Source organism: Halichoeres trimaculatus, unplaced genomic scaffold, assembly GCF_033239565.1.
Source record: "Halichoeres trimaculatus isolate MK-OKI-2021-1 unplaced genomic scaffold, fHalTri1.1 fHalTri1_scaffold_11, whole genome shotgun sequence".
In the NCBI taxonomy this organism is placed as follows: domain Eukaryota; kingdom Metazoa; phylum Chordata; class Actinopteri; order Labriformes; family Labridae; genus Halichoeres; species Halichoeres trimaculatus.
Window position 1 is genome coordinate 32,088,092 of NW_027437189.1, and position 23,558 is coordinate 32,111,649.

The 23,558-nt window shown below is 40.9% G+C and overlaps 1 protein-coding gene across 4 annotated transcripts in view; it reads right to left on the minus strand.

Moving 5' to 3' along the window:
* Window positions 1–23,558, minus strand: part of mtcl2 (microtubule crosslinking factor 2) — a 161,599-nt gene that overhangs the window by 124,404 nt on the left and 13,637 nt on the right. For all 4 annotated transcript variants that reach the window (XM_074680908.1, XM_074680909.1, XM_074680907.1 and 1 more), the window contains exon 4: window positions 5,152–5,301. In XM_074680908.1, the coding sequence (XP_074537009.1) occupies window positions 5,152–5,301 (150 nt within the window). The remainder of the gene's footprint in view (window positions 1–5,151; window positions 5,302–23,558) is intronic.

Consider the following 23,558-nt stretch of genomic DNA (forward strand, 5'->3'; position numbering starts at 1 on the left):
TTGCCCAGTGACTTGTTTTCTGAAGGATATCCAACCATTAGCCTTACAACTGTGAGACTATTTCTAGCTATCATTATTAGCTATTAGGTAAACTACTTTTTTTTTCTGCTTATAGTATAATTAACTCAAGCTCTTGCTCAGCTTCCTCCTCATCTCAGAGCAGACACGACACTAGCATCCAAATTTTGAATATGGGAAGTCATTGTAAAAAGAAATTTAAAGTCATCTAATGTTAGAAACCATGTTGAAATTTGCAGGATTAAAGCTAATTAGCAAACTAAACAAGATGACAAGAGGTTACAACATGATCTGTTCAATGTCAGATTCAATACAAACAAATAAAAGCCAAAGTTTTCTCTATCGGCATCAATAAATGTGAAACAAGTTTACATAAAAATGCATTATTGTCTTTTCTTTCCACAAAATGACAATATGGTATTAACAGTGGAACCAATTAGGCCTCAGATTGTTCAAGGGGAATCAATAATAGTATCAATATCAGTATAAATCAACAATCCCCCTCCTAATCATTCCCCTTCTAAATTATAGCTTAGAACAGCAGAGTTAATAAGTGACTGGAAGAAATTAAACCCAATGTTTGTATATGAGCTTAAGCTAATTTTAATTAGCACTAAAGAAACTCAAAACACAGCTCAAGTTAGCATATTAATAGAATAAGGTTGGTTAGCCTTAGGACTGGCATATATAAGTAGCCAAACAATGCTCATAACAGCTGTCTAAGCTAACAGCTATTGCATTTAAGCTAACTTTGATATTGTAGCCTATTAGCTAGTGTCTCACAATGAAAACAGTTATGGTAAGACATGCTGTTATTCTTACGCTCTCTGACATGTGGAAACTGTTTACAGTATCCTATCCACAGTCTCTGCCCTGTAGAGAGAAGATAACACCTAGCTGCTTTTGTTTGTCTGTGATAATTGGGACAGTTTCTCTTCCTGTTTCTGAGCATGCAGGATTAACACTATTATCTTTGCAGAAACTAATCCTCTCCCAGTTCACAGTATATCGATGGCCTGCAGCAACACAACAAATGTCTAGCCAATAACCCACACAGCACAGATCTGCTTTGTAAAGCCTGCAGTCTGCTGCTGGAACACAATCAATAATTCACGAGCCTCTTTTTCACCTGTGAATCACTAAAGCTTCCATCGTCTGTGTGCTCCTCTGGCTCTGTGGCTCCAGGACTCTGTGTCCAGTGTGTTTTAACCTTTTCACACGTGTTTCTGAAGCTGGTTTATGTCCTTATAGTAAAATGTCTCATCCTTAATGTCTGATCCTTGCATATTTTTATCACCCATCATTGTGTTTTTAGTGCAGCTGAGCTGGAGCTCTCCTGTTTATACAGTTTTATCAAATGTGAAGAGTGGAGCATTCCTGTGCGGGTGGGCAAACACACAAACACAGCTCCATGAATCATATCACATATGTGAAGAATTCCCCTCAGCACATATCACATTCCTGGTCGACATAACTCAGCACAACAGACACTGACACAGCTCATGAAACTATGTGAGTCAGACGCTTAGCGCACAACTGGAGGACTCCTCAGCGTGGCAGGAAGCTCTCCAGTCAACAGTCTGACACAATAATGAAATCACTCAACACAGTTTCATATATCATCTCAAGTGATTGATTGATTTCTGCCTTGATGATACTGGGCGACTGGAGGTTGGTGGAAGTAAGCGCTAATATTGATATATTGGTGTTACGAAGAGCAAAGTTATCTGGCTCAAGCTTTTATTCATTCTTCTGGTTGGCTGAGTATCATTGAACTGCCAGCCAATAGATATTTACACCATCCATCCAACCAAGAAGGAACAAAAGTGATTCTGAGAAACAAAACTGCTAATAGACACTGGAAGGCAAAGTCAATAAATGTTATAGTCAAACCAAACCCCATGGGAACTTTGGAGAACAACCCCATAAAGGGGAACGATGCAGATTTACTCTGCACTATTGTGAAGGCAAGCATTATGATACAATCCAGTGGCTGATTTGGCAGCAGATTTCAGCCCTTGGCATAAATGGAATTCTTCTAAATATTCAAAATATCAAAATATTTGAATCAGACATAAAGTGGATTTTAGCCTAGAGCATGAAATGAAACCATCAACACTAGGGATGGGTACCTTTCACATTTGAAACGATACGGTACCAATGCCCGGTACCTGGCAATCGGTACCGGTACTCAACGGTATCAATTTTCTGTACTTTTCTTTGTTCATGTGATAAAAAACTCAATTTTTTCAAAAATAAAGTATTTTTATATTTTTCAATTTAACATGTTTATTCTTCAATATATACCCTTGCAATGCTGTGTTTATGTCCAGCATGGAAAATCACCTACTCTTCCTCTCCCTCACAGTCACAAGGATACATTTAGATACCTAAACATGGTACCTTTTGGTTTAAAATGAATCGGTACCTGGTACTTATGACAGAATTTGGTCGATACCTTTAAAAGTACCAAATTCGTTACCCAGTGCTAATCAACACAGGTGAAGCCATAGGTAAAGGTATCTTTGTCCATTTGATGATGATAAGGTAGTTTCATTGTAACCCTACTATCACGATGGAAGAATCCTGAAAGAAAAGAGACTTTTTTCAAACCTGCAGTGATAAAATACTTTCTTGAATGAAAGGAACACAATTGCCTAAATAAAATGTTTGATTGCGAAACAGTTTTTGTGGTCTTTTGCTGGTAAGGATAATTTAAACTATTGCTTGTTAATGCCTAAATGTAAGAGACTTGCTGCTTTTTGTCCATGGTAATATGAGTCTTTTCTTCTGTGAAGATGATCTGTTTGGTGTTGACTGCAGTGACACCTGTGGAAAAATTAGTCGTGTTTTTCCGGGATTAAAACACAGTTTCCAATGCGCAAAACTACCCAAAGGCAAGTTTGTTTTGGAGGCAAATGAATGGAGAGTGAATCTTTTTAACCCTACATTTCTTCATTTAAGATGACTTTCCCCAGGATACAAAGCAACTACGTAATGTATTTATTTGCTAAGTAGAGCTATTGTTTCAAATGTGACAACAAAAAATCTTTGTAACCCAGTTTGCAGTGAAGCTCAGTAAGAAGAGTATCTGTTTAGCAATGCTCTCAGCCCGGTGCTCTGAGACATGTCTGTAATGTCTGTGTAATGTTAGTGAATCCTGGTTCTGTCCTGCCAGTCATCTACTTTCAGAACGTAACCTCACTCTTCATTTTATTGATAGACTCTCAAGTTTGAACACACCACTGCTGAATCACTGCTTCATATGGGTTGGAATAACCATTAATCTATGTTTTAGCCTGTGCTCTGTCACTCTCCTGTATAGCTTTCTTCTGCTCTGATGTTCTTTCTTTTTTTCAGCCCAGATCCAGTGTGCACCATCACTACAAAATAAATCCACTGTTTGTTTTTCCAAATAGTTTTCTTCAGGAAAAAGACAGGATCCTGCTTCTCACTTGATCAGCTCACTGGTGGTAAACCTGATCCATAACCACCAACACTAGGGGTGGGTACCTTTCACATTTGAAATTATACGGTATCAATGCCTGGTACCTGGCAATGGGAACAGGTACTCAACAGTATCAATTTCTGGCACTTTTTCTGTTTATGTTGTTAAAAGTATCATTTTGTTTGATAATTAAATATAGTATAATTTTTTAGTTTAACATATTTATTCTTCAATATATAACCTTGCAATGCTGTGTTTAAGTCCAGCATGGAAAGTCCCCTACTCTTCCTCTCCTTTGCAGTCACAAGGATGCATTTAGGTACCTAAACATGGTACCTTTTGGTTTTATATGAATCAGTACCTGGTACTTGTGACAGAATTTGGTTGGTACCTGTAAAAGTACCCAATTCGGTACCCATCCTTAATAACCACTGACCAAAAATATTAAGGTGTAGAATTTAGAAACAATAAATTTTGTGACTGATAACTTTAATTTGAACCTTGTATAATGAACAAGAAAATCTAAAACAGTGAGATTATTTCAATATTTATGTAAAGTTCTTACAACCCCTTTCAGCATAAAAATTGATGATAACTTTGGACTCTGGAAAATGGTTTGAAGACTCTTTGACCTTCTACCTTTTGACTTCTGCAATGAACACCCTTATTTCTATCCACAGCCATGAAGTCCACATCTGGAAACTCTGAGCTAACCGAGCCATCCACAGGCAGAAAACTGGCCTTTAAATTGAGTGAGTCCAGCCAGACCCAAGCAGACAGATCCAAATCTCATGCCAGTTACCCAACCATCCATCAAGCCCTGACCCACATCTGAGGCCTGGTCAAGGGCTGAGGCCTTGAGCATCAGCCCTTCTAACACAGGGGAAAAGAAACAATGAGCAGGAGCTAGAGAGAGTGGGAAACAGATAAAAAGAAGAGGTTTTATTCTTATGCTTTTCACTCTGATTACACTGCAAAGAGAGCATCCTCAAAGCAGAGGAGAGGTCAGTTTTACTGAGCTCGGAGTGAATATGGACGCAATATCAATTTATTTGTAATTTTCCCTCTCAGAGCAGTGCAATGCCAGCTCAGGTTTGTTTGTTTGTTTCCCTTTCAGATGGCCCTGACAACAAATTGTATCGCAGGTTTTTATTGTAGAGCTGTATTGGCTGCTCTTGGTGTATCAAAAAGTCCCCAGAGTTGTAGCAAAACGGCTGAGAGGAAGTCAACACTCAATGAGAACAGAGACGGGCTCTCCTGAGGCTTTGCCGGGATCAGTAAACATTGTTCTCATCAAAGGGTAAAAACTACGAGAGGCTAAATAAAGATCTGCCTGAAACTCAATACTGAGCCATGGTTTCCAGATTGGTCTAAAGTCCAGATCTGAATTTAGACAATAGTCATTTTCCTCAACAAAGAGCACAGCAGTACCCAAAATAGCAGCCACTGTTGCTGAAATGAGTGTTTACACTTTGTTTGGAGTAATAATGCCACGCAGTCTCACATCAACAGAAAACTCAGTCTTGTTATCTCTGCATCAGCCTTCCAGCTTCAAAAACTCACACATTCTTTGGCAGGAAGCTAACTCCATCCAGTGATCCAACCAACAGGCTCATGGTTCGCACATTACTCACACACACACACACACACACTCACTCAGCACAGCCATAAAACTGCAGCCCTACCTTGTCAATCTCCTGCTGCAGGACCTGTTTGGCGACCTCCAGGTCCTGGAGTCTGACCCTCAGTTCCTCGTTCTCCTGCTCCAGACGACTCCTCTTTTTCTCTATGCTGTCCAGCTGGCTGTGGAGACGAATGGACACGTCCTTCGCCACCTGAAGAGAGGAAAATGAGGTGAGGTCAAAGGGTCTTTAAGGTTGGCACACACGTCAGTCTACCTGAGCCAGCTTCTGATAGTAAGGCCTGTTAAAAGGACATTGTACCTGACATTGCTGTCAAGGTAGATTAATGGGCAAAAGACAGGTATATATCAGTTACTGAAATGACACTTTCAGTGAGATTAAAAAAATTAAAGTTTTCCCCTTTTTTTTCAATTTAGATCAATTTCAACACCTCAAAACACCCTATGGATGATTCCAAGGTTCAACAAACGAAGTGGGTGATTCTTTTTCTCAAAAGAAGCTTAAGCCACCATTGTCATTGGATATCACTCAGGGGTTCAGTTTCAGTTTCTCTCTATCTCAGGTAAAAAGCCAGAACCTTGGCTCTAGTTTACTCTGTTTCTAAGCATCAGACTTGATCCAGGAAAACTGCCAGGACAAAACAGGACCACTTTGATGCTAGTCGTTTTAGCTGAGTCTACAAAGCCCTGTCATCTCCATCAGCAGGAACTTTGCCTTTTAATCAAGTGAAGCCAAAAGATAATTAATTCTACCCGGGCAGGAACGGATCTTTCATACATAATGTGGTCTTATGAAAGTCTGATTGTTCCTCGCCGAAGGGGGGGTTGTTCATTAAAAGTTTAAATGTCAAAGAGTCAAAGTGGAACAAAGTCAAATCTCTGATGTCTGAAATGATAACAGCACAACAGGAAATGAGAAGCAACAGCGAGAAAAAAAGCGCTTTCCCGTCAAAAAATGAGATAAGGATTTCATGGAACTTATGCCTTTGAAATGTCTGTAAATTCAAAAAATAATGTATAAAAAACGAAAAACTATCATCTTGTTTGAGAGGGACTGGTGATTGCCCAACTTATCTTTCCTTTTCTATTTTTACCAATGAAACTGATTTTGAATTTAAAGATGCAGTGCGTAGTATTTTGCAGATCAGGATCAGCAGAAACGGATCGGCGAGGTTAGATGGTGGTTAGATCGGCGAGTCGAAGCTAATCAGAGCAGCTGTGACAGTTGGCATAGCATGGAGAAAGAAAGACACAACCAAAGTGAAACTAAACTCCTAACGTAAAGCTTTTTCCTAAACAGTGAAGCTAGGCTCGACTTTTACTCACTTTAGGGAACTTCACTTTAGGGGACAAAGTTAGCTTTCTGCTAAAGGCATATGTCTCAAATACCTGTGATTAGCTTATGCTAACATGCTAAGTACAGTGCTCTTAAAGTGATACTCCGGGATGGAACAAGTTGGGTCCTATCACAAGGTTTAGGGCAGAAATTACCCCTACAGCAGTGTTTTTGTGCAGCAGAAGCCCAGAGCGCTCGCACCAAACAGCCCCTCCCTGCTCCTCTGCCAGTTTCCTCTGCACTCAGACGGGGCCAATTTTCACTTGACCAAAAACACAAATAAACGGACTCCCACCGAAAAAGTCTGATATCGGTCTGCATTCATGCTTTTTTTAGATAATTTTCAGTGCGTTACTTTCAGACAAAAATGCCGCTAAATAAGGCTTTAGTTCTCATCATATCGTAAAACGGCACTACCTCCGCTGCAGAGCCACAGCTGGCTACGAGGGGCTCGCCGCTTTGGGTATCAGTCCGCGCGCGAGCCGTGCCAGATATAAACAAATGCAGGTAGTCTGCCAGGACGAAGAGTCACGATGAGAACTAGAGCCTTATTTAGCGGTGTTTTTGTCTGAAAGTAACGCACTGAAAATTCTCTAAATAAAGCGTGAATGCAGAAAGATATCAGATTTTTTGGGTGGGAGTCCGTTTATTTGTGTTTTCTGTCAAGTAAAATATGGCCCCGTCTGAGTGCAGAGGAAACCAGCAGAGGAGCAGGGAGGGGGTGTTTGGTGCGAGCGCCCTGGGCTTCTGTTGCACAAAAACACTGCTGTAGGGGTAATTTCTGCCCTAAACCTTGTGATAGGACCCAACTTGTTCCATCCCGGAGTATCACTTTAAGTCTCTCCCATGAAGAAACAAGATTCCACGGGTGGTTGCTAGGCAGGTAAGTGTGTCCGCTTAGCTACGGTTGGAGGCTGTGGGTGTGCACTGCCACTGGCAGCCACTGTTGTGTTTTCTAACAAATAACGCAAATTCCTGTGCTACCTTAATCAATATGTTTTTCTTGCTAACTGTGAAAAAAAATAAAGTCTAAGAGACTCAGACATGTAATTGCAGTACTTTCAGATTCACCATTTCCAACAGAAAACTCAGGGAGATTCAAAACCACCGACCACACTTTGTCCTGAAGAACATTCAGCCACCTGTTGAAGAATAAAATTGTTGTTGCTTTCTTTTCCATACCTTCTCTACTAAATTAGCCTGGCATTTTGTCATTAAATTGGTCAAACTCTTACATCTCAGAGTGATTTTAGTACATCATTGATGATAGCTTCAAGCGTTTTTGTGTACAACACGGCAAAATCCCCAAACCCTGACACAGTCTGTTTTGTTTGCAGCAGTGTCAGAGAGAGCGTGAATAATGACTCTGAGGGAGAAGACTCAACTAATTGTGAGGCAGCTTAATTGATACTCTAACTATGTGTAATTATATGTGAGTGGTTGTCAGGTTGTTTGTGGTTGTGTTTGTAGCGTCTAATGGCTTCTTTCTTACTTGCTCTTAACAATTTCTTCCTCTATTTTTTTCCTGCAAAATCTCTGGATGTGGAAATTGTTTTTGACTGTGTTAACAGTGTTTTCTGTTTCTGTGTGCAGCAGTTTGAATGTTTGAATGTTTGGATGATGATTCACATCTTTGTGTGTGAGTGAGTTTTTGTGTGCATGTGTGTATGAACAAGTGCCAGTATGCAGCTGAGTCCTACAATGTTCCTCTGTGCCACCCGCTCTGGCTCCAACCAACAGTCCCACCATGCTCCTATTCATCTTTCAATCTCTGAGTATTAGATTGTGTTTGTGTGTGTGTGTATTTGTAGAAACTGTATAAATCTTGTTCTGTACACAACTTGTGTATTTCTCTCTGTCGCTCAGAGCTTTTCTGTTCAGTATCTCTTCATAGTTCCTCTTTTATCTTTACACACTTCTACTACAAATCTGTTCTGTTACATTTTGAATTTTTCCCTCTCTGTTTGAATAGGATAATCGACCATGCATCCAACTAATGCTCAGTTAGTTCAAATATGTATTTCATCCAAAGCATCTCAAGTGCCATTTAATAAACCCAAAATGATCTTATTCCAGAGACTCATTTTCTGGTTTCTTTGTTTCCTGATGACGGTGCCATGACTGTGTTTAGAATATGAACAAAATGAGGCATCAGAAGAATGAACTAATAATTGGTTATTTGAAAACATTCCTTCAACCTCAAACTGTGACAAGCATTATTACTTTGAAGTTTTTGCATCACTTTCAGGCTATTTGAAGTGACCAAGATGAGATATCTGCAGACTTGCAGCAGGGGCAGCATTCCCAGTTATTTCCAAGCTAGCTAGCTGGTTAGCAACAGTAAAGTTTTCACATTAAACATTCCCAAAAACAAGAGCCAAAAAGTCTCATTCTGTTTTATATTCAAGGGGCAAAGACCATCTGAGACAGGCGCTTTAATGTCTCTTGGGAAGAAGGAAAAAGTGCTGAGTTTTTGGTGGAATAACCAGCTCAAGGTACCACATTTACACCCCTGTTACACCTCTCCTCTGTGTGGATGCCACGAGGGATCCCACCACGGTGCCTGCATCAGAAGTAGTACTATAGGTGTTGGGTCAGAAAAGAGAAGTATGCGTGCTTCTTGGAAGATGAAACTACAATGTGAAATCCCACACTGGCACAACTGTGGGAGTACAATGAAAGTGCAGATGCATAAAAGTGGTGTTGCTTTGTGAATTCATAATTTCAAAAGGGATTTTAAACGGGGTACCCCATGATTGTTTCCTGTCATGGTGATGATACCTTTCCCTTTCTCTTTCCCTGAACAATGAACTTTAGACCTGTCAGAGCTTTAACCGGAGGATCAGGATGTGGTGACATTTTAAAACAGTTCAAATTTGTGTGATTAAGGCCCTGTTTACATGACGCCGAAAACGGTCAATTCCGCAAACATTTCGTTGCGTTTTGGCCTTCCGTTTCGACGAGACCACGTTGCGTTTTCAGTGAAAACGCAAACTTTTGAAAACGCTCCCCAGAGTGGAAAGATCTGAATCCGCTCCTACATCCAGCTTCGTGTAAACACAGAGCGGAGCATCTCAGGGTGAAACGCTGACGTCACCGCATGCGCACTCGCAGTTTTAGGTGAAGGCTCCGCGCTCAGCCACATTTCCAGTTGAGCCAGTAGGTGGCGGTAATACGCGTTATGGTTGGATTGCCAACCGTCTCACACAACAAAACGGCAGAAAAAGAAAGAACAGAAGAAGTGACTTGTCCTCCTGGAGTCGTATGAACGCGGATCGTTTTCACGTCGTCCTCGTGTAAACGCGGGTGGCTTTTGAAAATGCAAAGGAAGAATCGTTGCGGGAGTCTCCGTGTAAACGGGGCCTTAGCTAGCATCAGTGTTGAATCCAAAAGCCCTTGTGAACTAGAAAAAAATGTCCATTAGATGTCTGTCAAAGAAAACAGCTATTCTCCAGATAACCTTCACCTGCACAGGCCTGAGCTGGCCTTTTTTACCAGTTTGTCCAGTCACTCTCTCCTGCATCCTGTCCGCTCACAGCAGGTTAAATCCCTCCGATGTAGCGTTTGTGCCAGGAGTTAGCTCCGTTAGCCATGTCTGTGAATAGCAAGATGCTACTCTGCCTTCTGGTGCTGGGTTAGCATGGCTAGCTTGTCCACCTTTCAGGATATAGATCATACATTTCCTATAGCGATGGATGAAGGACAGGTCAGTGTTGCCTCTTCTTCGGTCACACCACAGCACCAGCATGTCATCTTGACCTCCTTTCTCTCAGCTCGTAGGGAACATCTGACCTAGCACTGGTTAGCATTGACATGCTACAGACTACTAATAGCTGTAACATTGGGTGTAAACAATGGGACCATGGTTACACATATGATTTCTGGGCACACATGAATAATAAACATAAAAATAACATTGCTAATGCAACAAGTTTGGTGTCAATGGACGAGAAATAAGCCTTAAAATGTAACAACAGGTTCCAAATGCAAAGGTAGCTAATAACAGAAGAGAAAAAAGAGGAAAAAAAGCTGCTGTTACAAGCTGACACTTGAGCAGCACTTAGCTAATAACCATAATGGTTTGAGTCAATCAGTTCATAAAAATGGTGCAAGCCTCTGCACTCTATTCCACAACTATTGCTCCCTTTTTAGTCTTTGTTCAATCTTTCTGAGTAATCACGATTGAGAATACCAACATCAGTTGTCCTGTGTGCCTCTGTCTTATCAGGATCAAAGAGACCTTTTTGTATCAAAGCACAGATTAATAATTGAGGTTCTGTTGGCTGAATGTTTTTGCTGCTTTGTACGGATTAAATCTGAAAACCAAAGAGATGGATCAACTGTGTGATTCAATGTGTATGGCAAGTCACTATTTAAAAATGAATCTGCTATTCTCATGAGATGTTATCCCCCTCCAGGTTTATGTGCCTTCACCTCCCCCCTCCATCCCTCTTCTCCCCCCTTAATGTAGACCCTCCGTCTCTCCGTTGTGAGAGTTTGACTCCTGGTAAATGCTCCATTGTTCTTTGATGTTGAAGGGAAACGTGAAGGAATGTTACACCATTGACGCTTTGGTTCTACCCAGCAACACGGCTTTAGGGTGTAATTAGCATTCAATCAGGGTGCCAACCGGGGGTAGAACATAGATGTGTGAATGTGTGGGTGTATGTGTGGAGTGGAGTGTGAGTGTGTGTGTGTGGGAGGGTGGGTGTGTGTTTGACATGGAGGGTATGGAATCAGGAAAGGAAGGGAAAATCCACAGTAGCAGAAAGGGGAAATGTCCCTGGCAATTACTTACTCACAACACACACACACACACACACACACACACACACACACACACACACACACACACATACACACACACACACACACACACATGGCCACAGGGCAAACAGTAATATCGTTCAACAAGTGGCAGTTAGTCATCAAATGGAGCTCTCTCTTGTGCTGGGTGTTAGGATGTGTGTTTTTTATACGTTAAACAACCAAACTCCTGTTCCTCCTCTTACACACACGCACACATACACACACACGCACACACGCACACACACACACACACACACACACACACACACACACACACACACACACACACACACACACACACACACTCCTGATAAAATCTAGAGGGAGGGAAGTCGTTGTACAGATAACCGTTATGGAAACACAACAGCTGTGTGTGTGTGCTTTGTGTCTACCTACAGTGTGTGTGTGTGTGTGTGTGTGTGTGTGTGTTCTCATATTTATCTTCGTGTGGATCAAACTGAGCTTCTAACTTAATAAAATACACTCTATCTGGCCCTAAACCTCATTCAGAGGCTGTTGTAGGATACTGTGTGGAAATAGGTTTGCGGTAATGTTTGTGTAAAGGTCAGCGGACTCTGATTGGTCATTACACAGCAGCAGTCTGATATCTCTGGAAAGCAAACTGTTGCTGGGAGTACAGTTCCAGTCTCAACCTCTGGGGGAATGAATGTGACTACACCGATGTGCGAAGAGAAGTCCAACCAATCTGGAGTTTATGACACGATGAGAACTAGAGCCTTATTTAGCGGTGTTTTTGTGTGAAAGTAAAGCGCTGAAAATTCTCTAAATAAAGCGTGAATGCAGACCGATATCAGATTTTTTTGGTGGGAGTCCGTTTATTTGTGTTTTTGGTCAAGTAAAATATGGCCCCGTCTGAGTGCAGAGGAAACCGGCAGAGGAGCAGGGAGGGGGTGTTTGGTGCGTGCGCTCTGGGCTTCTGCTGCACAAAAACACTGCTGTAGGGGTAATTTCTGCCCTAAACCTGGTGATAGGACCCAACTTGTTCTATCCTGGAGTATCACTTTAAGGCCAAAATAAGTGGCTCTGTAATATGAAGGATGATATGAGGCTTTAACCTGGTACTAGCGGGGTGAACCTTAAAGTCCTCTGAGTGCTTCACCCCCTTTCCACCAAGCGGTTCAGTTCAGTTCATCTTGGTACTCTTTGTGTCATGTTTCCTTTGACTAACCTGTACCGCCCCACTTTTTGATACCCTTCTGTTGGGGTGCCAGACGTACTGATCTGACCCCAGAAGGTGGAGCTGTAAACACTGCAATCTGGTGATTGGTCAATCACACTTTCCATGTGACAGTGGTATTCAAGAACAACATATAATCCTGCCATGTTTCTTCGTGAAGATAACTTTTTTTGTTGTTTGGAAAATGGCATTTCTCTGTTTTTCTTCTTAAGTGGATTTATCACACACACATTATGCAATGTGCCTTCACGCTACTGTGTAGCTGACATGGCTATCCCCATTTAGCTTACACAACGCCTACCAAGAAGGGCACACTTGGTCGTGGAAACACAATAAGATCAGGCTTCAACAGTCTGACCCAAGCCAAACTGTACTAATACCTAATGAACCGCTTGGTGGAAATGGGGCTTGTGTGTATGATGACAAAGATAACCTAAGACTAAATTACAGAAAATCTTTTTCTTCTATTGTCATTAGTTTCTTTATCATTTAATGATTTCAAATTACTTCATAGGCTTGATAGGAATTAAGTAAAAACTGTTATTTGTTACATCATAATGTGCAATCAGTTGGCTTTAATCTGGCCCCACTCTTAGCTGGAAAATAAAAAAAGGTCCTATCATATCCAAAATGTTTATCTATGCTACCATGACATTCTCAGAAAGCTTCATTGGATTCTGAGCTACTAAACACTAGTTAGTACTTGTCTGCAAGAGAAAAAATAAATAAAGTCAAAGATTCTGAACATTTGCTGCATCCAGAGCCTGTTGTAACAAAGCGTTCTGTCATACCAGTGGGTGACAGCAGGACAAAACTCAAAGGTAAGGGCTGATGCTTTATCTGATTTTACCAAAAGACAGTAAAACATTAACTTAGCAAGACAACAATAATACAGCCACATTGGCCAATTAAATATTAGTTACTCATTAAAGGAGGGAGTAATGTTGCTTTTTCATTACAGTGGTTGCCTCCCGTGCTCTCTATTTTTTCATTTCAGGGCACACAACACTAGAGCAACTGTTCACTGTCTAAGAGCATCTTTGCAGAGAACAGAGATTGTAAACTGCTCGACAAGTCACTCAAATTTACTGGTAAAAACTACAGAGCATGTATTACAGAGAAGCTTGTTTACCTCTTGATGGAGTTTAGCAGCTATATTAAGACACAGACAGTAGAGGGAAAACAGTGGTTGCTGGGTAATGAACAAGGGACCTTTGCGGAAATGAGTGTATGCTTTGTGCACTTATACCACCAGGCCTACAGCGATCAAGAACAGCAGATATTTCTTTTACTTTTAATGCTGGCCCAGCATAAACACACACCCTTGTCTCACAACCATTTTTCACTGAACAGAGGTACAGAGATGAAAGTGACTGATTTCTTTGTCCAACCTGGGAGACTGAAAAGCAAGCAGTTCTAGTTGCAAGCCAGCACCTGTCTGTTGTGTATGATGCACTTAAAAGGTAAGTTCATAGATTTTATCTGTTCCCTTGAAGAGCAGTGGGCGGCAAAAGTACAGCAGGAGAGACAACTGACAGGTCTTTCTCATGAGCAACTGCACAGGAAGTCCTGTCATGCACTAAAACATTCATGTGTCCTGGTGTGGGAGGATACATGAAAACTGGAGAGAGGTTTCTCTCAGCCCACGTGGGAGTTCAGGGCAGTGACAGTTCAAAACACAGAGCCACTCTGCTTTAAATTAATTTATACACCACTCTGGTTTTGACCCCTCAAAGCAAACTCAGAACAAGTCCTCTAATTCTAAGTAGGCACTTTGTTCCAGTTTACCCCAGTGTCATTTTTGAATTACAGAGAACATCACCTTTTTTTATTTTTACAGTAGAATACGTTTTGGGATTCTCAGGGATCTAAAAAACGCTCTTTCCATTTGCGTCCTATTTAAGTCTATCATATCTATCAATGTCTTGTTGTCTTTTGGTATAAAATCTACCCTGCTGCAGAGCCGGCCCAAGGCTTAAGCAAACAAAGTGCCTGCTTAGGGCCCCACAGTCATTAGGGGGCCCCCAAGAGCTATTAACCAAATATATATATATATATATATATATATATATATATATATATATATATATCAAGGTTATTATTGCAAAAAAAACACAATGGTATGTCAACAGTGCTGCTGCTGATGTAGACCATAGACTGTATAAAACATGGACGCAGTCTCGCCGACGTCACCTGTCTGTTTCTGAAATGGAAAATGAAGCACATTGGCTATATTGGTAGTGGCAAGGGCTTGGCCTACAGCCATAGGGCGCCAGCCGTCACGTGACCCTCAGCTGTGCCTCTTATTGGGGGAGCTCGCAATCTTAGTATCCTCTGAACGGCTGAGTTAGAAAAAATTCCAACCCCCGTACAGTGGAAGCGGGTAGTAAAATTAGCGACTCAGACAGGAGACGTTTTTTGAACCAGGCTGTAAAAAGGTTAATTTCTGCTTTGAAAATGGCTTTTTTTGGCTTGGTGTGTCTGTGACTTCCGCTACTTCCGGAGTCAGCCTCAAGCGAACACTCGAGAAACAGCAGATTTTAACACTTCCCCATTGTCTCATATTCTCAGACCGAAGGTTGCCGCTTGATGTAGACCCAGTGATTCTTACTGTCTCTACGACGTCATAGCTCCACAACACCAGTAATGTGTGCCTCCTGCCATGCAGTGCACTGTACACTGTGTATCCAAAGTGCAGGTAGTCAAAGGTAAAACAAAGTTGCAAAAAAAAGACTTGTCCTTCAGGGCCAGAAAAAAAGGAAAGAAGAGGAAGATGAAGAAAGAGGAAGAGGAGGAAAAACACCAAGATAAAGGTATGTTTGCATGTCCTGGTATTGGAATGTTTATCAGAAAGATTTGTGTAGCCACTAATAGGAGATTAGCTAGCTAGTTAAAAACAAGAGAGAATTATCTTTTAGCTAGGTGGTTAATTAGCTCAGTATTCATGCTAACCTGTTTGTATGTGTGTAATACTATATAATCGAAATAGAAGCCCCATCAAATTTCGCTTCAGACCTCATGGAGGCTTTAGACAGCTCTGCTCTGCTGCCAGGGAGCATGAGAAAAAACATCAACTCTGATACAAAATCTGACAGACACTCTTAGCCTGTAGTTTCATTTACCTCAGCACTCTACAGAAACTCCATCCTGCATACTGCTGATGAATGAGTGTGGCCTCAGGTCAGGGAACGATGACTCCACTGAAACCCAAAGCTTCTAGGGTCTTATAGTCAACCTTGGAGGCGGCTATATTGTTTTTTTTAATGAGCTTTAAAATGTGCTTACAAAGTGCAGCTCCCCGAAGAATTATTGACAAGCTGCTGTTTAGCTGAACCTTTAACTTCAGTAGAGGTGAGCACAGCCAAATCAGCTTTTACAGGACTTAACGGACAGATAAGGAAAAACACAACAACAATTTAGAAAATGACAGCATGAAAAAACTATTTTTTTTCTGGTTTGTTTGTTGTTGTTGTTTTTTCTACACATGAACACAAAGAAAATCCTCTGAAGAAGCTCTGGCGTAAGGTGTTGATGGTGCTGACCTTTTGCGACACTAATCCAACACTCTGACCTCTGACAAACATGCAGAGGATGTTACATCACATCTAATCTGCTCTGCGACTATTTATGAAACCATTATGTGTGAACCAGAGGGAGGGAGACTAATGTGATGGTGGTGTGTGTGTGCAGGGCAGGCTGTGATCCAGCTTTCTTTGGACAGAGGGAGGGAGGAGAGGGTGATGTGTTCCCACTATCCCTGGCATGTCATTTGGCAGTAGTAAATGTGTAATCTCACCTCCAGTATCACCGACCATCATCCCATCTGTCCATGTGTCCACTCATGCATACATACTGGCTTACACCCAGTACAGTAGATACTGTACTCCATATCATGGCTGTGGTATTAGTGGCTGCAGATGCAAATCCAACCACAGCTGATGTGGACGCCATGTTCGCCTGCCCGGTCAAACATCTACAGCAGTAACTTCACATTGGTTTCATTACAGGAGCCTAACTATGTTAATTTGTGTTGTAGGGTTTTAGTTTACACTTTTTACAGGCTGGACCGCTCAGCAGCCAAAATGTTGGAAAAGCAGAGTTAAGTGTAACAATAGCAGCTTTGTCCTGCTTTTTATTTGGTATGGGAATGTTTACACTTCAGTAACTCCATCCAGACTTGTTTCATCAGTTATTCCTCACCCTGATGCCTCAGGAAAGTGAAACACACTCTTAAACACACAATTTTTCAAAATTAGGTCTTTTCTATTTATGTTGCTAGAGAGATTTATTTCAAAAAAAGCTTTTGAAAAGTTTCAGTTGGATTTATACTTTTTTTTAATTTCCTGTGTGTGTACAGAGATCCTATGTAACCAAGCTTGCATTGTTTACACACAAGATTTCATGTTTACATGCTGATGCTAACTAGTGCTAGGTCCAATGTTCCCCGCACTCTGAGGAGAAGGAGGAGAGGATAACATGCTGGTACTGTGGTGTTCTAAGAAGAGGCAATCTTCCAATAAGATTATCCTCTCTGTTCCTAATTTTCTGTTGATTTTCTGTTAATAATCCTTTGGTTCAGCCAGAATAAGGAGGAGTCACTGCAAGAGGAACGCATACATAGACTAGAACTCATACAATAACCACATTGTACCCATTTCTGCCCTCTTTTCCTGTCTTTTCCTCCATTTCTTATGTTCCCTTTTCCCTGTCTGTATCACATAGGCATTCACACACACACACACACACACACACACACACACACACACACACACAGGCACATACACACGCATAACATATGGAGATGAGGCTGGGAGCTGGCCCGGCTTAGATAAATTTACCGGATACTGCTGCGTCCTAGCTCTAATCTAATGACTGTGTATGTGTGTGTGAGAGAGAGAGGGAAAGAGAAACAGTGCGTATGTGCTTCTATCTTTAGGAGGACCAGTGTTGAGCTCAAGACCTTGAGTTTGAGGACATTTTTGCAAAATGAGGACATCCAGTTTGCCATTTTGAAAGTGAAGCTTGGGGTGACACATGAAGTTGTGAAGGTTTGGGTTTAAACACCATGAAATGTCATTGAGTTATAACTATATCAGCACTGTTTATATATTATGGAAAGAGTATATATACTGCATATTGTATATATTGCACACATGAAATGACACTTGGACAGGTGATAAAGTCAATTATATCATCTACAGGGAACCAAAAAAACACTCAGTTTTATTAAACCTCCACTGCCATGGATAATGTAGTTTTAGTCAGTAAGTGGAGTTGGCGAAGGGAGCAGTTCTGTGAAAGAGTAAATAGACTAATATGTAAAAGATACTTGGATGTTTTTTTTTTTATTTAGCAGTTTAAAGACAAATATGACATGAAATATAGATACAAATTTACCCCAAAGGCTGATGCCTCCCTGCCACATGCTCGTTAACAATAGAAAACTCTACCTCAAATAAAAATCAGATGCAAAATAAGAATAAGAATAAGAAAGCCCATCAATTAAAGCAAAAACCTCTCAGGAGCTTAGGAAAAATTGATGAAGATAAAAAACAAACAAAAACCTGTCTATTAAGACAAAAGCCTATAAACAAGGCAAGAAATCTGTTCTGAAGTTATTAAAAGTGGATGGTGCAAGAAATCTGTGCAAATGAGGGGAAAGGGGGATTGAGTGTGCTGTCCCCCTGCCCTAAATTCAAGGCTCGCTCGGGGGGACTAAAGAGTTCCTGAGTCTGTCTGTGGAGAAGAACTGTGACAGCAGTCTGCCACACTGAGCACACTCCTCTGCCTGGTGAAGGTGCCATGCAGAGGGTGGTGGGTGTTGTCTGTGAATACAAAATATAAAATAGGCTAACTAAGAGGCCTTACAAAAACTGACTGTTGAATAATTACATCTACTATATATGTAATGTTTACACTAACATTTTTTTTACACAGAGTCTGCTCTGGTGTCATGCGTAACAACAATCTAACCCATGGCACCATAGAGCTGTCATGGTGAACAGTCACTGCTGTAGTGGTCTCAGATCTCTCCTTATTTGGGCATCAAGAAGTCAGAATGGAAACTTCAAGCTCTGCTCTGCTCCCAGGCTCTGTGCTAAGCTAAGCTACACACACCCAGCTCCTTACACTTTTTTTACACTGATGTTTAACCTAACAACATGATATCTTTCAAAACAAAAGCACAAAGGGATGATTTAAATTTCTGGGATGGAAAAATGATTGTTGATGCTCGTTTTTATTTAGCAGAGGTTTCTCTCTACTTTGGTTTTGTTTTGTTTTTAACAGTTCTGTAGAGATTTGCAGATGTGATGACAGTTGTTGAAGATTTCGCAGCTGTGGACTGACACTTTTCTCACTCCTTAAGAAAAACTAATGTTTTATCAATAAAAGATTGCTGGTCAATGAACTCTCTCCCTCTCAAGTTGGTGTCACATTTAGCATCTCCTCACTGGCTCTACATTTAGCAGAGAGCGGCTGAGACAAAACAGACAATGTTACAACAACATAGCTTATTCCTCTTCACAGGGTGCAAATATTCATTCTTTTTTTTGTTTGTTTGTTTTTGCTGTTTTCATGGCAATATCTTATGTGTCCCTTCAAAATAAAAGCTTATTTCATTAAAAAAAATTTAAAATAAATATAAAAAAATAAAAAGAGGGATCCCTTCTATTACACGCTGACAATAAATGTGATACTTTAAATCCTTAAACAACTGTGAAAAAAAATCCAAAAGCATTACAAATTAAATGTATTTTAAATCCTCAATTCTCAGTGATTAAGTCTGGTTGAGTAAAAGGTTACGTGTTACAGCTGTGTTGACAGCATGGGAATCCTAACAACTATTTCCTGTGAGTGTGTGTGTGTGTGTGTGTGTTTGACCAGATGTATACAGCCTGTGGGAATGAGAGCAGTGTGTGAGTGCAACAGGAAATGATGTCAGATATTCTCATGGAGTATTAACCCTGTCGAAACCCTGCAATACACACTCACTTACAACACAGACACCCAAAGTCGCATGCAAGATGTCACACGGAGACACTCAGACACAACACCACACACACTGGAGACATGAAATAAAAGCATGTGATACAAATGAGGGATGATCTGGTCTCAAAATATTCCAATACACAGCTCTTATTCTATCTTTTCACCATCTGTTTAATCTCTCTCATCAGCCCCCATATTCTCCCCTGGAGGAGAACTAAAGGTCAACTGAACACAAAGACAGTCAGCAATCAGGAAGAGGGGGGCGCAAGGAAAGACTGACACAGTTTGTGTGAGGAGAGAGGGTGTGAGTGAGTTCATGTGTGTCTTTAAGTGTACCAGATATAGTTCAAGTGTGTGTGTATGACCAGTTGCCAGGTTGAGTGCACTAGCATGCCAGTGAGTCATCAAATCAGGACCTAAACAGTAGCTAAGCCAATTTCTTTAAAGCAGCTCAGTGCGGAGCAGCTCAGCATGTCAAGGTCAAGTTTAGTCATGTAACAAAGCTAGAGTAGTGAGTCTAAAAGGAAAAAAAACTCTAAAACATGACAAGACAGCCTGAAAGACAATGTTTTGAACGTTTCTGTTAAAACAAAGCTTGTTCAGGTTCCCTGTAATTGATATAACTAATTTGTTTGAGCAGTTTTCTCGGTAGGTCACAGCTTTACAGTATTCTTAAAAACAGCTAGCATGCAAGCTAGCTTAACAAGATGTGGCATTGGAGTTTAAAACTATCTTTTCTTATCTCAGGTTGGTGGATTATTCCAGCCTCTGTCTTTAGAGGACTTTGAGGCATTCTGAAACCCAGCTTTCTAGAATCCTCCCCACTGTTGCCGTGCTCCGAAGTTGTATTAATTGAGAATTAAAATGTATTCTCCACATTATTATGATTATTATTAATAATAATCATAATAATAATAATAATAATAATAATAATAATAATAATAATAATAATAATACTGTCATATTACTATTATTTTTATTAATAATAATAATAATAATAAAGTTATTACTAATTATAATAATAATCCTGATTTACAAAGTGCCATTCAAGTTACCCAAGGTCTTTTTCCAAAACTAAGACAAATAAATCTTATACTGTTGGAAAGCCTGTTTGCTTCCCGTTTAACTGTACTATATTTGTAATGAACATACATTTGTGGGATGAGCTGCAGAGCTGAGTTTGCAGGTTGCACCATTGAAAAATTAGCCGAATCTTTTATTCCAAACAGCTTATTCTGCTTTTGACTCTCAGCCAATCAGATGGCTGATTGGCACCTGATTGGGAGCACCTGTGAGCATGGGCCCTCCCACAGTGGTCAGTAGATGTCTGCTACCACTTCCAACTTCAGTTAAAGAACATTTGAACTACACTGAAATGAAACTGGCTATTTTTCATTTTTTATCTGCTGCTTGAGTGTTTTTTCCAGCAGGGATGAATAAGTAATGAGTCACAGAGGCAGGAGTGAGTGTCTGCTTTTATAAGGCTAATCATAAAGTTACCAGAGTAAATACAGGAGTGACTGTGGGAGGCTTACAAAAGAGGAGCTTAGCATGGAATTAATGCATGCACACACAGGCACACACAGGCACACACACCAACACAAGCAGCGTGGTGTAACTTGACCTCCTGCCTGAGCCTTGGCCCTGGTGGCAAGGAGACACAATCAGCCATGTGTCGTAAGAGAGCTTTGTCTCCCTGCAGCGTCTTACTTTTAGGGAATTCTGTGTTTACTGCTGCTGACTGTGTCTCTTTCACATTGTTTTTATTTTTTACACCAGGTTTTCTCTTTTAACTCTAGGCTTCTTCAGGCTGTCTGTGATTCTCCAATAATTTTCCTTTTTGTTTTCCTCCTTGCCTCATCCCCCCACACTGATTGGCTGGTTTGAATTTTCAAACACTGACCAATCCCCCTTCCTTCCTCACAGACACACACACACAGCCACACTCACACACAGGATGTACGCTCATCCATTCCTCTTTTTCCTTCCTTGCTTCCTCTTTCAAAAACAAACAGATGGTGAGACAGGCGCTGAGAGACAGACAGCAACAGCCGGTAGAAAAGCTAGAGAGTGACATCACAGTCTTTCTCTCACACACGCTGTCTCTCTTTTAGAGGGATAAAGGCTCCATTGTGTCCCCCATCACATGGAAAATGTTGTAGGAATGATGAGAAATTGTCGGTGTGTGTCCATCGGTCAGGGTCAGTGTGACAGAAAACAGTCACACACTAGTTTTACTCTCCACTCAGAGTTTGTGTATCTCTGGCTGTTACAACAGATTCCTGGAGTGACCTGGATGACTTACGTTTGTGTGTGTGTGTGCCGTGAAGGATGTTTGTAAAAAAAACAGTGTTGTCTGTTTACACCATCTGTGCCTGTGCATGTTTTTATGTGTTTGCAGATGGAGTGATGGATAAGATCTTTGCAGGTTATGATACGAGTCTAAAGTCAAGTCTTCATCTGGGGTCTGGTGTAGGGATTTGACCCACTTCAGTTTTAACAGGGGAATGCCTTAAACAAATTAGAGGAAGCCTGACCTCACAATGTTTGCATGACTTGTACAGTGTGATGAAAGTGGGTCATAGGATCTGTCTCAAAAGGCAGACACCAACCAAAACAAAACACGGCATCTGTGTGGCAACCACTCGTCTAACTTAAGGTCCTAAATCTTTGGCAATCGCAGTTATCTCTTTAATCTACTGTTTTCAACTGCTATCTTATCAAAGCATTACCAATATGACCAGTTTCTAAGGATTTCCCATTCAGGTGTAGCAAGCTAGATTGTAAAATGGATTTAACTGTTCTGCTAAAACAATTTTAACCATACATTACAGATAGCATCCAGTTTTAAAGGTCCCATATTATGCAAAAAAACACTTTATTAAGTCTTTTAATGAAATTTGTGGGTCTTTGGCTTTCCCCATCCCACAAAATGTGATATTTAATGACAAAACCTGTACTTAGTAGTGCTTGTGAATGTAAAATCCTGACCTAAAACAAGCTGTTTGGAGTTTCTGGGGTTTGCCGACATCAGCGAGTCCTTTTTATGACCAATCAGGAGCAAGTCTGACCTGATTGGTCCACCGGAGCAGATACCAACCTCCTCCAAGCCCACTTCTCTCCCCGCATCTGGAGAGAAATCTCTCCAGCAGCGGGGAGGAGAAAAGCCATCACTGCTTTGTTTTTGGCTGTAAACAGCCACATAGTTCCATGCACAAGCTTCCCATCTCAGTAGAAGACAAGACTAAGTGTCTAGAGTTCATTTATGAGGGAAATGTGCCAGCTACACTCAGTAAAACTGTGCATGTGTGTGCTAGTCACTTCACGGCAGACTGCTTTTCCAACTTTGGACAGTACAACAGAGGGCTAGCGAACTGACTTGTCCTGAATCCAGGTGCATTACCAACCATCCACCAACAAACCTCTGACCCTGGAAATGTGAGTATTTTAAATGCTGTGTGCTGTGGAGCAGATGTAAGAGCTTTTCCTCAGTGTCCTCCTGTCTCCTGGCTTCTCTGTTTTCTAAACATTGTGCACTCTGAGCTCATGGCGCCGCTCTCAGTGACATGGAAGAGCGGGGTGGCATCAGCGGTGGCTCATTTACATATGAAGGCCACGCCCACTAAATCAGAGCGTTCTGAACAGAGGGGCTATGAGAGCCTGGAAACAATGCTGCTGTGCTTGATTTATTGGCTTTTTGGACCAAAACATGTTACTACCATTTCATGAAGACATCAATGATCCATATTAAACTGCAGAAAAGGAGCAGAATATGAGACCTTTAAACAATAACTCAAGGATTTGGAGACATCACAGTCTCTTATGTGCCTTAGACAGTATTTATTTTGGTTGATCAATGAAAAATTCTAGTCAAGACGATCCCCCCTCCCCATATTGAGAACAAAAGTCCATTTTTGATTTCTGCACTGAAAAAACTTTTTAGCAAGACTTTCATTTCTGCTCATTTTCTTTTGTTTTCAAGGTGTTAGAGTGGTTTTTATAATAAGAACCACAAGTTACAGTTAGTCTTGTCTAAGTATACATTTGGAAGACAAAATCAGACTTCTGGCCGAGAACGTCTCACTCTGATTTGATAGGTGTTGCTGTGTCCTTTTTT